Source organism: Hyperoodon ampullatus, assembly GCF_949752795.1.
Source record: "Hyperoodon ampullatus genome assembly, chromosome: 9".
Lineage (NCBI taxonomy): Eukaryota > Metazoa > Chordata > Mammalia > Artiodactyla > Ziphiidae > Hyperoodon > Hyperoodon ampullatus.
In genome coordinates this window covers 89,978,381-89,993,974 of record NC_136922.1, presented here as the reverse complement: position 1 = coordinate 89,993,974, position 15,594 = coordinate 89,978,381, and the positions used below count along the sequence as shown (strand labels likewise).

At 39.7% G+C, this 15,594-nt stretch overlaps 1 protein-coding gene across 1 annotated transcript in view; it reads right to left on the bottom strand.

Moving 5' to 3' along the window:
* Window positions 1–15,594, bottom strand: part of EXOC4 (exocyst complex component 4) — a gene marked incomplete at both ends in the record, with an annotated part of 836,896 nt that overhangs the window by 106,824 nt on the left and 714,478 nt on the right. Inside the window, 1 exon segment of the mRNA XM_079711536.1 lies at window positions 6,840–7,018. Within this exon segment, the coding sequence (XP_079567662.1) occupies window positions 6,840–7,018 (179 nt within the window).

Sequence of the window (15,594 nt, the reverse complement as noted above, 5' to 3'; positions counted from 1 at the left end):
AAGTCACATTGATAGGAGTTATCCTTGATAGATGCAATGAGAATGTTTCTATCTTTGTGGTTTTCCTTCCCCAAACCCACGAGCCCTGTCTAATCATGAAAAGAGATTAGACAAACCCATATTGAAGGACATTCTGCAAAATATCTGACCAGTATTCCTTTAAACTGTTAAGGTCATCATAAAGAAGGAAAGTCTAGGAAACTTTCACAGTCTAAATGAGCCTAAAGAGACAATGACTAAATGTATTATGGTATCCTAGAGATGGGATCTTGGAACAGAAAAAGGACATCAGATAAAAACTAAGGAAATCTGAATATAGACCTTAGTTAATAATAATGTATCAATATTGGTTCATCTGTTGCAGCAAATGTAAGATGTTAACAGCTGGGAAAACTGGGTATGAGATACATAGGAATTCTGTATTACCTTTGCAACTTTACTCAAAATCTGGAAGTATTCTAAATTAAAATTTTTCTTTAAAAAAATCCATCTCTGGACATATTAACATTCATCAGTGAACTGAGGTGTGGAATTACATTAGTAGCTGGAATCTTTGAGAATTGTGAGGGAAGTGTAATGATTGGACAGCAGCCAGGTTTGAAACAAGCAAAAAAGAAGCCATAGTCATTTCATATTGGTTGACTTGAACATTTCTAAAAATAATTCAATCAAGTAATAAAATAACCAAATTGCAACAGAAGTCATCTGATGGTGTGCAAATCTGCCAATAATATGAAATTACATTCCTGCAGTAGTGAAGCATATGCCCTATCTTGTGCCTATGCTGTGAGAAATAAACGATTCTGAACAAATTATATAAATATAGCATAGGACAGTGTTTACCAGAAGTTGTTCCATAAAAGAAAAGTCCTGTAAGATGCTCTGGGGTGAGAGAATTCCATTGATAAAGAAGTTTGGGAAACACTGCATTGCTGTAATTACTCCGTTGACATAAAAAGACTTTAAAAGTTTTACTGTATGCAGGAACTATATTTAATGTTCTTTAACCTAATGTGTCTCACTCAAGTGTATTTGACCACTAAACTCTTTTCTCTTTAGCATCAATAGAAAAAATTTTGGACAAAGCCAGGCCTAACACATACTTCTCTCTCAGGGGATTTGGAGACTGAACAAGTGAAGTATTTATCCATGTCTTGATATAACTAGGTGGACATTTCAAGTATGTTTCAAAAAGCTAACTGTATGAACTGGCATTATTTTAGAACTTTATCAGTAGTGACCTAAGTGTTGATCTATAGCACAATCCAACAGAACTTTCTGTGATGATGGAAATGTTCTACAACCTTGCTAATACAGTGTCCACTGAACATCTGAAATGTGGCTAGTGTGACTAAGCAAATGAATTTTATATTTCAGTTAGTTTTAATTAATTTAAATGTAAATAGCCACACAAGGTTAGTGGCTGCTGACATAGGAGAGTGCAGTAGCTAGAAGACATTCTGTTAACATGATCACAAGACAGGTAGAGTTTCTAACTTCGATAATATTTGTAGAACAAAAAAAGAGGGAGAAAAATTAATAAGATATTTTGTTACAACTAAGATGAAATTCAAAAAGGGATATGTGCAATAGTTCCATATATTTAAAGCACAGAAAGTCTGGTTACACACAAGACGATGATCAGAAATGATCACAAGTTGACTGTAGGAATTAAAGTGCTTTCATTAAAAAAAAAAATATGATGACCTTCCTGGATGGTTTAATAGGAATAGGGTATGAATGGAACCGTTATCACTGCCAGTACTTAACCTTGGTAATGGTCAAGACAATGATGTAGTAGAGAGAAAATTAAAGTGGCAGTTTGAGGGCTTGTTTCCATACCAGTTCAGGCAGAGACATGCAGAGTGACCATTCTGAAGCCTTGATTCCTCCATGTGCAAAATATCTGAGTTAGACCAGATGATTTCTAAGATCCCTAGTAATAGTTCTGCTTTAAGAAAGAAGTATAATTTGCACACTTATGTGTCACTGCAGCATTATTCACAATAGCCAAGAAGTGGGTGAAATCTGAATGTCCACTGACAGATGCCTGGAGAAAGAAAATGTCGTATATCCATACAACAGAATATCATTCAGCCTTAAAAAAGAAGGAAATCCGGTCATATGCTATAACACTTTGAGGACACTAGGCTACATGAAATAAGCCAGTCACAAAAAGGCAAATACTGCATGATTCCACTTAGAAGGGGGCATCTAAAAGTAGTCAAACTCATAGAAATGGAAAGTGGAAAGTGATTACCAGGGATTGGGGGAGGGGCGAAATAGGGTATTTACTGTTCAGTGGGCACAGGGTTTCAGTTATGTGAGATGAAAAAGTTCCAGAGATCTGTTGCATAGCAATAAGTACAGAGTTCACACGACTCTACCGTACTGCACACTGAAGAACAGTTAAAATGGTACGTTTGATGTTATGTATATCTTACCACAATAAAAAAAAAAGAAGTATATAAATAACCGCATAACTAATACGGCAATTCATGAACCTATTCCAGGAACCAAAATTATGAGATTTATTTGACCCTGTGGTTTTGCAAAAAAAAAAAAAAAAAAAAAAGATTACAGTATGACTCTTTATTATCAATGCACGTGGGCACAGCAAGAACTGCGGTCACAGGAGCTGAGGGAGCCAGAAGGGGATACAACTGGTGTTGAAGGAACTTGCAACATGGGCCACATTCTCAAAGGCTAACAGTCAAACCACCATTCGAAACAGTATAAGCGAACTTGGGCCTGATCTGGGCTCCTACTTCTGCTAGATTTGGTTGCCCTGGACTCAGAGACTGGGTGGGACCCTCAGGCCAAAAGTTTTTAATATCCAGAGATGGGCAGGTAGAGACCAGGGAAATGTTTTCAGAAACATTAAAGTATTTCACAGAAAAAATACTCAACATTTAATTTCTGAAGAATAGGACAGAAGAAAGAGGTTTAGACTGAAGCAAAGGGACTTGAATAAAAAACAGATGACCTCCTCGATGGTAAGGTTACTTAAGGAGCAGAATATATAATCAAGGAAGTTTTAGATTCTCTAATCCTGGAGAGTTTTTTTTTTTTTTTTTTTTTTTTTTACAGAATCCGAGAAAGAGAGGAGGCGCCCCCTTGAGGAAGCAAATGCAGTCAAAGCAAGCTCTGGAGCCCCCTTCAAGTTCTCTGTACTCTATTCTTAAAGGCAACACATCCTTAAAACAAAAGGATAAAATATAAAGAAAATTATTAGTGTTCCAATTGAATACACTCTTAATTTTTATCTAGGTCACAATTTTCTGAGACTTTTCTTAACCATAACAGTTAATCTCAGACTTCTTACTTAGCATTGTTACAAACAGCAGATATTACAGAGACTATTCTGTGCCTTTACTACAAGGTTGAAATTGTGATCAATGAGAGAAGATATGTATAAACCTAGATCCTGAATGCCCAGTGCTACATATGATCCTGCTCAACTTCCCTGCACTGAAAGCATATTTGTTAAAACAGACCCTGAACATAAAGAGATTCTAGAAGTGGGAGTGGGAGACTGAGTCGTGAGTTGTGGGCAAAGAGTCAGAAAACCAGGCATATACAGAGAGAACCTGAGAGACCCATGAGAGGAGGTCAAGTCAAGTCTTCTCTAGGACTGTTTCAGGAGCTGTTGGTAAAAATGCTCTTTTTGTCTGGGATCAAATAATCTTGGGGCTGCTGGTAGCCAAGGATGTTGCCATACGAAAAGGTCTTACCTGAGATGGAAAGCAATAAAGGGAATACACCAGAAATAGAGAAAGTGGGGGAGAGAGAGAAGGTGTGTAAACATGTCTGTTACATGGTGTTATCTTGTGAACCTCTGGATCCAGCCAGACCTGAAGTCTTTTGATTTACCAGTTTTATAAATCGATGCATTCTTTTTCTTTTAATTGGGCTGTGACTTTCAACAGAAAGAATCTTAAGTAGAACAGGTTTAAGGAAGGCTGGGCAGGGGAATACCAGGAGAAATGGAGCAGGAACCATGGACTGTGAAAGTAAGAGCAGTGCCTTTGGTGTAGTCAGGATCTACATGAGGTGAGGAGACTCTTTTAAATGTAAAGAACACAGGGTGATGCTTAGGCAAATACTAAAAGAGATGGAAAAACTGTCTTTGAAAAAATGGTCAACTCTTATCTCCTGGGCAAGTGGCCAGCCATGCTCTGCCACTAAAATGCAATACTCTCTTCACTATGACATGAACTATTTCAGGTGGAGGAGAATACTGCTATTAATATCTAAAGAGATTTTCTACTATGAAAATAATTTTCTGCAAACTTCCTCCATTCCATTCTATTAGTAGCTTCTTAATTATAATAAAGCATGGCAGTTACCATACGAAATAGTTAAAGGATGTGGACAAAAAAAGAAACTCCTACGCCTCTTTTCTTGACTTGTCCCCATCCTGAGTCTCTATGAGTGCTAGACAAAAGTCTGGCATTTTCTTCATGCTATCGAGTCTCCAGACTTGGCAACACTTTTGTTGAGGTAATCATTTGGTTCACTTTTCAAAATAATAATAAAGAGCTGTCCTTTATTCCCTTTCTAAAGTCACACTGACATGGAGCAGTCAAAGTAACCCATTCCCTGCTTTGTTCAAATTATAAACATCAGTGGGCATCTCTCCTGGGAATTCAAAGAATAGACGCGTGTGGGTGAGCAAGGCATGTTGTTAGCAGAATAAACGAGGTTTGCTGGATGCTCTGTTTTTACAAAGACAACATGAGTAGTGATTACAGTTCACTTGGGTTTTGCACTGATCGTCAAAATGCTAACAGTCACTTAAATCACTCACTGGCTGGAATAATCACCCTGAAAGGAACTGAGAGGGTACAGCCTATAAAATGGAGCTGAGCACATGAGAGGTATTAATGGGCATGGTACAAGAGGTCCTTGTCAGAATAACAGAGGTGCTGGAAGACACGAATTAGACATCAGCTGTACTAGGGACTCTCAGTGACGTGAACATAACAGGTAAATGGTGCAATTACAAAGTTGACCATAACTCAGAGAGCATCTTTCTCTTTCTGAGAACAGCTGAAGCCAGATTAGACTGTGTGAATCACTCAGTGGCTTGCTGTGGAGGCTGTGTCCTACTTTGCCTTGTGGAGCTCTTTTAGGATGGACAGAACAGAAATGTGGGAGGCTATGCTGCCAAAATCAGAGACTGCATTATGAAATATTGGACTTTGATGGCCATCGAACGAGAGGACTCCTTCCCATCATCACTAACAAACCAACCCAAGCAGCCCTACATTTGCGAGAGTCAAAGGAAACTAGGAAAAGAGGCATCTGGTCCCTTTCAGAGCTGTTTATTTTGCAACTAGCAAAAGGAAGTCAGCTCTTGCTGACTTTTTTTTGGTGGAGTCGGGTCAGTCTGGGAGATAAAATGGCTAATTCTGACTACTATTTGTGACAGGTTCCCTGATATGAGGTCGTTATAAAGTTGAAAACCTCTCAAGGATACCTACCTACTTAGGCACAGTCTGCTCAGACCTGATACTGAGTCCAAACTATCCTTAGTAGGTGAATACATTTCTAAGAATAAACATGTACAATTTTATCATCAGCTAAAAGTACGATTTTAAATACTAAAAAGTGAAAAAATAAGAGTATAAATAAAAAGTAATATTTTAAGAAGATTTCTAAAGCAGAATACATAATCTCAGAAGCCCCCTCCTTCCATCTGCTTTCCTTACCCCCTGTTGACCCCCAGGACAGCTACACAATCAGCATGAGATCATAAGTAAGTGAGCATTCAAAGGTCTCCTAGACTCTGCCCATGGGGCCTGTGTTTCAGGGCATAATTTACTCTGGTTTATTTCATCCACATCTTCTCCCTCTCTGGGCTGGAAATCATGGTTAATCAAGCAATAATAACTTTTCAAGAGACAATGATAAAAAATAACTTTCTTTGAAGTTCACAGTCCAAATAATACAAGCTTTTTCCTTCTAATAATCTTCTAACAGTTCACTCTAATACTAACTTCAGAGCTGATTCAGTTTCTTTCATGTTCTTGCTGTTACTTTGCTTTTTTCTATCCTGTTTTCTGTCCCTCTATTCATGCATTCAAATCTCCCATCTCTTTTATTCCTTCTTCATATCGTTTTTTCTTTGCCTTTAACTGTTTAACACTTCTGAACTAATGCTTTTACAAAACATTTGTGCTATACTTATTGAATAAAGTTTATGTGTCCCAAAGTTTTCAAATTATTTTTGAAATAATTGGTCATTGGTCCTTGATAGAAAAAGGTTTCCCATTTTTACTTCAGACCCTATTCCTTAATTTCCTTGAAATGTATAATGAGGTTATCTTTCAGCCATCTCTTTTCCAGAATAAATGTTTTTCTCATTGTCTCTGTTTTCTAGCAACTTGATCACTTCTATTATTCTCTTTTTAGATACTTTTTCATTCGTTTTCTATCAGTTAAAATGAAAACATCAACCGCGTGCTCAGCTTTGAGCTCTGAGACACAGTTTCTACCCTTGAGAAGTTGTAAGAAGGACAAAATGTATTGCTTTCTGTTCTAAGACACGGTGGTTCAATCTTACACAATCCGGTGTTTCTAAGGTTTAACGTCAAGCTATGTTAACATGGACCTTTTCTGGCTTCCCACGCCCCACATGGGGAAGCTGAGATGACTTCCTTTCACAGAATGACAAAAGTACCAGAGGCTCAGCACAAGCAGAATTCTTGCACAGATCTTCCAACAACTCTGACCTGTCCCCTTACGGCGATGTGTAGACACACTCGCATTTCAAATGAAAGTATTCAGTCTAGTTCCTCAGCTGTCCCCAGAGGAACCACCCTGCTGGTACTTACTCTGGGATGTAGAAAGGTTGGAGAAAGCCAACTTTGTTCGACCTGCTAACCATTCCAAGCTCTCATGCATGTTGGCCAAGGCTTTGAGGTCGCTGACATCACGGAGGATGTCCTGTGGAGGGATTAATTTATCACCCAGGTTTCCAATAAGAACTTCTGACTCCTTGCCAAAGGCTGCTCTGCAAGACAAATCAGAAACACACTTTACTTATCACATGGAAAAGACAGGGGTGGACAAGACATTCTAAGGCATGTCTAGCAAAATGGTTGCTATTGTCACCATATTACAACATGCTATTTTTCCTAGGTTTAATTTTGTGAGAACATTATCTTATACATAAACTGGCTTAAAATTACTCTTGTAGGAGAAAGAGTTCGTGGAAGAAGAATGAAGTGACTCTGATGCTTGTACCTTCAACCAGCATGGGCCTGACCTATACAGTAATGGTCCCTGGGGACGGCTTTGATGCCTGCTCTTTTGTAGGTTTTTCCCTTACCTCTTCTGCTATGGAAGGTGAAGAACAGCTTAGGGTGTTAAGTCTATACATGGTCTGAAGGTGATTATAATGTATAAAACAAACACATTCACCTGGCAGCTTGAAAATCTTTTCAGCTGTTCAAAAGCAGAGGGCGCAGCCTCTTTGAGAAAGCAGATTATAGTTGAGATGGATGACGGGCCTCATTCATTCATTTATTCATTCATTCATTTACTTGTTCTAACAAGGATCTGAGGCAAGGAAGCTACACAGCGTTAAGGCATTCATTATTCGGACAGAGAAACGAGTATGAATCAATGAGGGATCCTTTTAGTGCTGAAAAAAACATAATCAAGTAGATTTCACATAGAGTCCAGTGTCTTCATAATGTTTTATGTTTTGGGGGGGCTTGAAAAATCACGTTATGTGGGGTTAGAGAAGAATGACTTTGGAAGGGAGCCTAAAGACCATATGGCACAGCCAAGGCACAGATGGAGAAATGGAGGCTGATGTTCTGCCTACATGACACACAACAACTAACCCATAGTTCTCTTTCTTTCAAAAACCGGGCTGAAATGATACAAGATGACTGAAGATGTTAGGGAGAAAAATCATGTCTTTTCAGGAAAGTTCTACAGAGGTGGGTAAGCAGAGATGATGCTGCCGGAAGGTAGAACAGGTAGCTGAACAGTTTTCTGTAAGTCCCCAAACTTTTAAAACTCACAACACCTTAAGTTAATAGAAGCAAGGGCATTATTTCAATAGAACAAACCAAACCAAGTTTCAAGCAAGCAGTGATTATTAGCAGCTGACACACAGTCAGAATGATGCTTAACTGACACATAGGCATTTAGTGCTCAGCACTACAGCAGATGCTCAAGGTTGAAAGAGGTTAACTGCCCTGAATTAAATGCCTATTCAATTATTATTAAATGCTACCAAGTAGTGATCATGATAAGGCTTCTTGCTTCAACAGAGGGTAACATTTTTTATGGGAAACTCACGATTGAGTTGGTTAAGTTGTGGCTACAAAGGCAATAACAGTGCAGCGGACAGAGCATGGGAACCCCGGGTGCACAAACAAACCTTATTCGGGGGTCCTGTAATAGGGCTTGGGTGGGGCCTGAAAATCTACACTTCTGACGAGGTTTAGTCTCCTTATCCTGAAAGCATGCTTTCTTTGAATAATAAGGGTTAGAGCACAGGCTCCTAAGTCAGGCAGACCTGGGTTGGAATCCTAAATCTGCCACGCACTCACTGTGTGATGCTGCTTAACTGCCCTGAGCGCTGTTAGCTGGGGGTCATAGTACCGACCTCATATGAAATCATGTAAGATGTAGATGAGGTGATTTAAAGATCTTTACTGGGAAAATTTCCGTTATGACAAAAGGAGAGAGAAGAGTATATAAATAATAACAAACTTCCATATAGTCATTGCTCAGCTTCAGTTATTAGCAACTCATGGTGAGTATTATTTCATTTATCCATACCTACTCCCCATCCCTCTTGGAGTATTTTGAAGCAAACCATTCAGGTGATGTGAAGTGCATAACACAGTGCATGGAACTGGGTAAAAGCTAGTAAGTTGTAGTTATTATTATTCTTAGGTCTGCTGAGATGGCTGGTTTATTTAGCATCAACCCAGGGTAGGCTGTGACAAATAAACTGAAATAGATGAGTGATGAGAAGTAAATAAATTAGATCGCAAGGGCTAGTTTTACAAATGGAACATCATAGCAAATGTCACTGTGTCTCAGAGTCCAGACTTCTCAGAATCTTTAAGAGGTAAGTCATTGTGACAGAAACCACCAGTTGCCTACCCGGCAGCCATGTTCCCATGCCTTCTCAGTCAAAGGACCTTCATATTGCTGTGGTAAGCAAGGTACCCAACGTAAAAACAAAATCAACCAAACCCAAAACCCTGCTCAATTTCCCAGCCCCTCTTGTTGATGCAGTGGGTCAATAAGATATAAACTGGAATCAGGAAGTGGGCTTCCGAGAAAGTTCTTCCAAGCAGTCTTAGTTGGCAGGGACCTCTTTTGCCTTCCCCTTTCTGGAATTCAGCCAAGGTAAGTGAAGCTGTGGTAGCTCTTCTACAAATACCAGGTGACCTTGAGTATGAATATCATGCTGAGAATAATGGCGCCAAAGACAGGAGGGCATGGGGGCACCGATGACATCATGGAACTGCCACACGGCCCCAGACGAGACATTTCTGGGCTTCATGTTATAGGAGAGAAAATGAAACCTTATTTGTTTAAGCCACTGCCATTCCAAGTTTCTGCTAGTAAGCAATGAAATGTAATTTCAACTGACACAATTATCTAATTAGCATAAGTGATGTCATCTTCAGAAAACTTTCTCTGAATTTAGATATCCCTAAAATTGAGTTACTGGGGAAAGCAAAACAATATCTCTTCCATGATTTGAGCCCAGCAGACAGTTATAGTATCTTCCCCTTGGCTATCACTCAGTCAAGTTGTAAATATTTAGTTTTCTTAATCTGTCCTTATATATCAACTCTCCCAGCCCCTTAATCATCTTTGATAGCTATAACACAAAAAATGCCTGTGAGCTGGGTGGTTAAAAAGCAACAAGGGAGGCAAACTGCCTTTGAAAAACAGGCTTGGAGCCATTTTTACGGATGTAGGTGTAACCCTGGGTGGAATGTGACAATCAAGACAAATGTATTTATGTAGCAGTCTAATCTACTTATGTGGGATCTCTGGGACCCGGGCATGTCTGCCGTGTGCTGCCAGCACTAGACGTCTATCCCATTCCCCTTTGGCTCACAGAGATTTGCTTAACTTCCTCCGACGGGAAAGCAATAGATGGAGAAAAATACAAACTGCCTCGTGTTGAATACATAGTAGACATCTCATTTGACAGGAATCCATAATCACCCCCTAAAAACCTGGAGAGAGCACCAGAACCATGACGTGGAGAATAAATGATTGACAGCTATAACCATTTCACACGAAAAACCATTCCTTCGAGGATTTGCGTATGTCAAAGAGTTTGGTGGACGGGTTTTATGTGTTACAATAACCTTAAGGGGATGGCTCTAGCTGCTCAACTACAGATTTTTTCCTAAACCCTCTAATTTATTAAATAAATTATGGCATATCCACACTGTGGAGAACTATGCAGTCATTAGAAATTACATAGTAGAAAATATTTGATACCATAGAAAAAATGTTTGATATAGTTTATTTTTAGCCATAATATGAAGTTGAGTAAAAAAAACTGTAGGCACTCTATATTTAAAAAGAACATAATTATATATCTATATGAACTGAAAAAAGATTGGATATCTATATACCAAAATGTTAACTGTGTGACTGGATCATGTTTTGTGTTTCTCTGTATTTTCTATACTTTCTCCAATGAACATGTTTACCAAAAACCTGAAAGCCCTACCACAAATGAGAAAACCTTCCAGATTGATGCATCAAGCATTTTAACCTGGAAAATTGGAGGACACGGGTATTACAGTTACTTGAGCCAAACTGGAGGCAATGGTTGGTTGGTCTAAAAGCTGGTTTAGACCGTGGCTTCAGGCTTGCTCAAGATGCAGTTAGAAGGGAACCCTCCTGCACTGTTGGTGGGAATGTAAATTGGTGCAGCCACTATGGAGAACAGTTTGGAGGTTCCTTAAAAAACTAAAAATAGAGTTACCATATGATCCAGCAATCTCACTCCTGGGCATACATCCAGACAAAACTATAATTTGAAAAGGTACATGTACCCCAGTGCTCATAGCAGCACTATTTACAATAGCCAAGACATGGAAGCAACCTAAATGTCCACTGACAGATGAATGGATGAAGAAGGTATGGTGTGTGTGTGTGTGTGTGTCTGTGTGTGCGTGTATACACACAATGGACTACTACCTAGACATAAAAAAGAATGAAATAATGCCATTAGCAGCAACATGGATGGACCTAGAGATTATCATACTAAGTGAAGTAAGGCAGACAGAGAAAGACAAATATATGATATTATTTATATGTGGAATCTAAAAAAATGATACAAATGAACTTATTTACAAAACAGAAATAGACTCACAGACATAGAAGACAAACTTATGGTTACCAAAGGGGGAACAGGGGGTAGGGATAAACTAGGAATTTGGGACTAACAGACACATACTACTATACATAAAATAGATAAACAAGGACCTACTCTACAGCACATGGAACTATATTCAGTACCTTGTAATAACCTATAATGGAAAAGAATCTGAAAAAGAATAGATATATATGTATTTGTATAGTCGAATCACTGTGCTGTACACCTGAAACACTGTAAATCAACTATACTTCAATTTTTTTAAAATGTTCTCAAAAAAACCAAAAGAACAGATGGCAGTCAGTGTGCGCTGTGGAGGTCTCATGGCTAGAATGACTACCCCCCAGCATCTGGGTTAGTACTGTTTCTTCTTTCTAGATCTGAATTTTCACTTAGCCCTTCATCTGCTGCTTATTATGAAAGCACATTATTTAATGAAGATATTCAATATGTTTATGTGAAATGGGCAGCAGAATAATCATTATCTGGAGAAGGTGAAATAAGAGGCATTCAGTCATGGCCTAAAGATTATCTATATACCCAGGAACAGACATCAGAGACCAAAACTTGTGTGTTTCAGGCACTGAACCTATGTGAGAAGTCACCTTTATTATCAGTAGGCCAACATGCTCACGTAGAAGCCTAAAACACTGAAGGAGTGTGTGAAACCTGTTGAGTTTAATTTTACCACACAATTATAATCTTTAAAGAGCTTGAATCTGACAAGAAATCATTTAAGAGAACTTTGCCAAGAGTGTAAAACCTGTTTAACTTAATTTTGCCACACAATTATAATCTTTAAAGAGGTCGATCTGACAATTCATTTAAGAGAAGTTTGCCAAAGATGTGAAAACTGCCTCCATTTAGTCTTTAAATAATTCTGTTATTCCCTGAAATCTTAGGAAGGAAAAAAAAAAAGTGCACTTTCAGCAGACTAAATGCACTTATGAAAGAAACATCACGAACAGTTTCAAAGTGACTGATTTGCAGATCTGGGTTACATTTGACCACATAACATACATGCTCAGACACTGTCCCTCTCCCCAAATCTTCTACTACTACTTCCCATTGCTGTCCCGCTGTAAGATAACTGCCCCAAGAGCCAGGAAACACTGTACAAAGGGCAGTCCCCTATGATCCAGAACAGAGCAGGGGAAAGACACGGGCTGGCTCAGGTGGAGAAGCAGACGACCAGACGCCTTGCGTCCTGGAGGGGGCAGTGCTGTACCCACTCTGAGTACGGAATTGCTTTCCTTGCCTGAAATGTTTCCAGGAGCACCACTACCAGGAGATTTATTCAAGCTCTTATTCGCAATCATGGTATGCTATTCAACAATGTTGCTGGCCAAGAAACTTAACGGGAGAAATGGCTGATGCAGGATTCAGCTATGGTCCAGTTGGGAGACAACATGTACAAGGCTGGAGTGCTGGGGTACTTTGACTCAGGAGACCAATATATAGTGCTGTTATTTATTTGTTTATTTTTCCAGTAACAAGAAAGTATAGGTCTGGGAATCCAAGGATTAGAAGTAGGAATGGCCCCTCTTCTCATTATTAAAACTACTCATGGAGGTTCTGCTCCTGTTCCCACAACTTTGGTCTAGAGGCACTCAGGAAGGAATGCTTCCACCAGAAAATACAACAATGACTAAATTATATGGGTAAGAGAGATTGTGAACCAGCTATTTTGGGCTTCTCACACTACTGAACCAACAGGCAGAGAAAGGGGTCAATTTGATGGCTGGAAGGACTGACCTCAATTGCCAAGGGCAAAGTGAGTTGCTTCTATGAAGTAAAGGCAGAGAGGACTACGTCGGATTCACTGGAACCCCTTTTAGTATTTCCAGGTCCATAGTAACAGTCATGGAAAAAAACCCATAGCAGCCGACTAAAGGCAGAACTGCCAAGAACTCAGCCTTTTTCAGGAACAAAGGCTCAGTTCAACACAAATAGGTAAAACACTCTGAGCTGCTGAGTGCTGGCAGAGGGCAAGGGCAACATGGGATGGATGGTAGAAGGAGGAAGTAATAAATGTCACCAATTAGAGAAATGTGACCAGTTATAGAAATGGAGGCTGCAGCAGCCTTGCATTTTTTTTTTTTTTTTTTTTTGCGGTACGCGGGCCTCTCACTGTTGTGGCCTCTCCCGTTGCGGAGCACAGGCTCCGGACGCGCAGGCTCAGCGGCCATGGCTCACGGGCCCAGCCGCTCCGCGAATTGTGGGATCTTCCCGGACCGGGGCACAAACCCATGTCCCCTGCATCGGCAGGCGGACTCTCAACCACTGCGCCACCAGGGAAGCCCCATGCCCTGCATTTTTATGCATATACTAATCAAGGGTTTCTTTTTGTTTTCCACTTATTTTTTTTTAAATTGAAGTATAGTTGATTACTAATATGTGTTAGTTTCAGGTGTACAGCAAAGTGATTCAGTTGTGTATATATATATATATATATATATATATATATTCTTTTTCAGATTATTTTCCATAAGTTATTACAAGATATTGAATATAGTTCCCTGTCCTTATTGTTTATTTTATATATAGTAGTGTGTATCTGTTAATCCCAAACTCCTAATTTTTGTGGCAAAACATACATAAAACTTACCATTTGAATCATTTCTAAGTGTACAGTTTAACGGCATTACATTAAGTACATTCACAATGTTGTACAACCAACATCACTATTTCCAGAACTTTTCCATCTTCCAAATAGAAACTCTGTACTCATTAAAGAGTAACTTCCCATGCCCTCCTCCTTCCAGTCCCTGGGAACCACTATTCTATAGTTTGCCTCTATGAATTTGCCTATTCCAGGTACCTCATATAAGTGGAATCATATATGTGCCTTGGTGTCTGGCTTATTTCACTTATAATATTTTCAAAGTTCACCTGTGTTATAGTATGTATCAGAATTTCATTCCTTTTTAAGGCTGTGTATTTCATTGTGTGTACATACCACATATTGTTTATCCTTTCATCTGTGGATGGACATCTGAATTGTTTCCACCTTTTGGCTATTGTGAATAATGCTTCTATGAACATTGGTGCACAAGTATCAGTTTGAATCTCTGCTTTCAATTCTTTTGGGTATATACAGAGAAATGGAATTGCTGGCTTATATGGTAATTCTATGTTTAACATTTTGAGGAACCACCGAACTGTTTCCCAGAGCGGCTGCATCATTTTATATTTCCACCAACAATGCATAAGGGTTCCAATTCCTCCACATCCTCATCAAAATCTACTATTTTCCGTTTTATTTTTAATTTTATTTTTTAAAATAATAGTCATCCTGGGGGCTTCTCTGGTGGCACAGTGGTTGAGAGTCCGCCTGCTGATGCAGGGGACACGGGTTCGTGCCCCGGTCCGGGAAGATCCCACACGCCACGGAGTGGCTGGGCCCGTGAGCCATGGCCGCTGGGCCTGCGCGTCCGGAGCCTGTGCTCCGCAATGGGAGAGGCCACAACAGTGAGAGCCCCGCATACCTCAAAAATAATAATAATAATAATAATAGTCATACTAATGGGTGTGAGGTGCTATTTCTTCTACTATTTTACATGAGGAGCTGGTAGTATTAACTTTTCATTCTAGTTCAGAGGTCACCATATATGAGGAATCACATCTGCCTTGACATGGGACTGCAGAGATCCTAGACTTGAGATGAATTCAATGATGGATGAGGCTGACTCACCCTTGTTGGGGAGAGAGGGAGAATTCCTTTAAATGATGAGTAGTTACCTTGAATTGGGCAGAAGTACCAAGTTTTAATGGATACAGAGTAAAAAAGGGGTGAACCCTGAAAGTCCAGGCTTGTTCACCCTAAGATCCATTCCTCACCTTTGTTGTGATCTGTATCAGGGGGAGGCAGGGGTTGACTCCTGCCAGCTGTTTTCCAGGTTCTCAGCTGGGTACTGACAATGGGAGGGCCTGATGGGAAACTGAAGGCTAAAGGGAAAGGAGAAGAAGTCAGGGCATTGCTATTCCTCTCCCTCCCACTCTGCCTTGGGTCATGTCTCCAACAGCAGACACACCTCCTTTTTGGCTCTAGCTCCTACCATGACCCAAATTCCTTTGGGTACCTTTGTGCTCCAGTAAATGGCTCTTCCCTTTGGAAAGAGCTAAAGGGAGGCAGGGGCTCCTTGCTGTCGCTAATCTACAGGTTCTCCTAATGTCCTCTGTTTGACACTCAGATCCTCATTCACCTG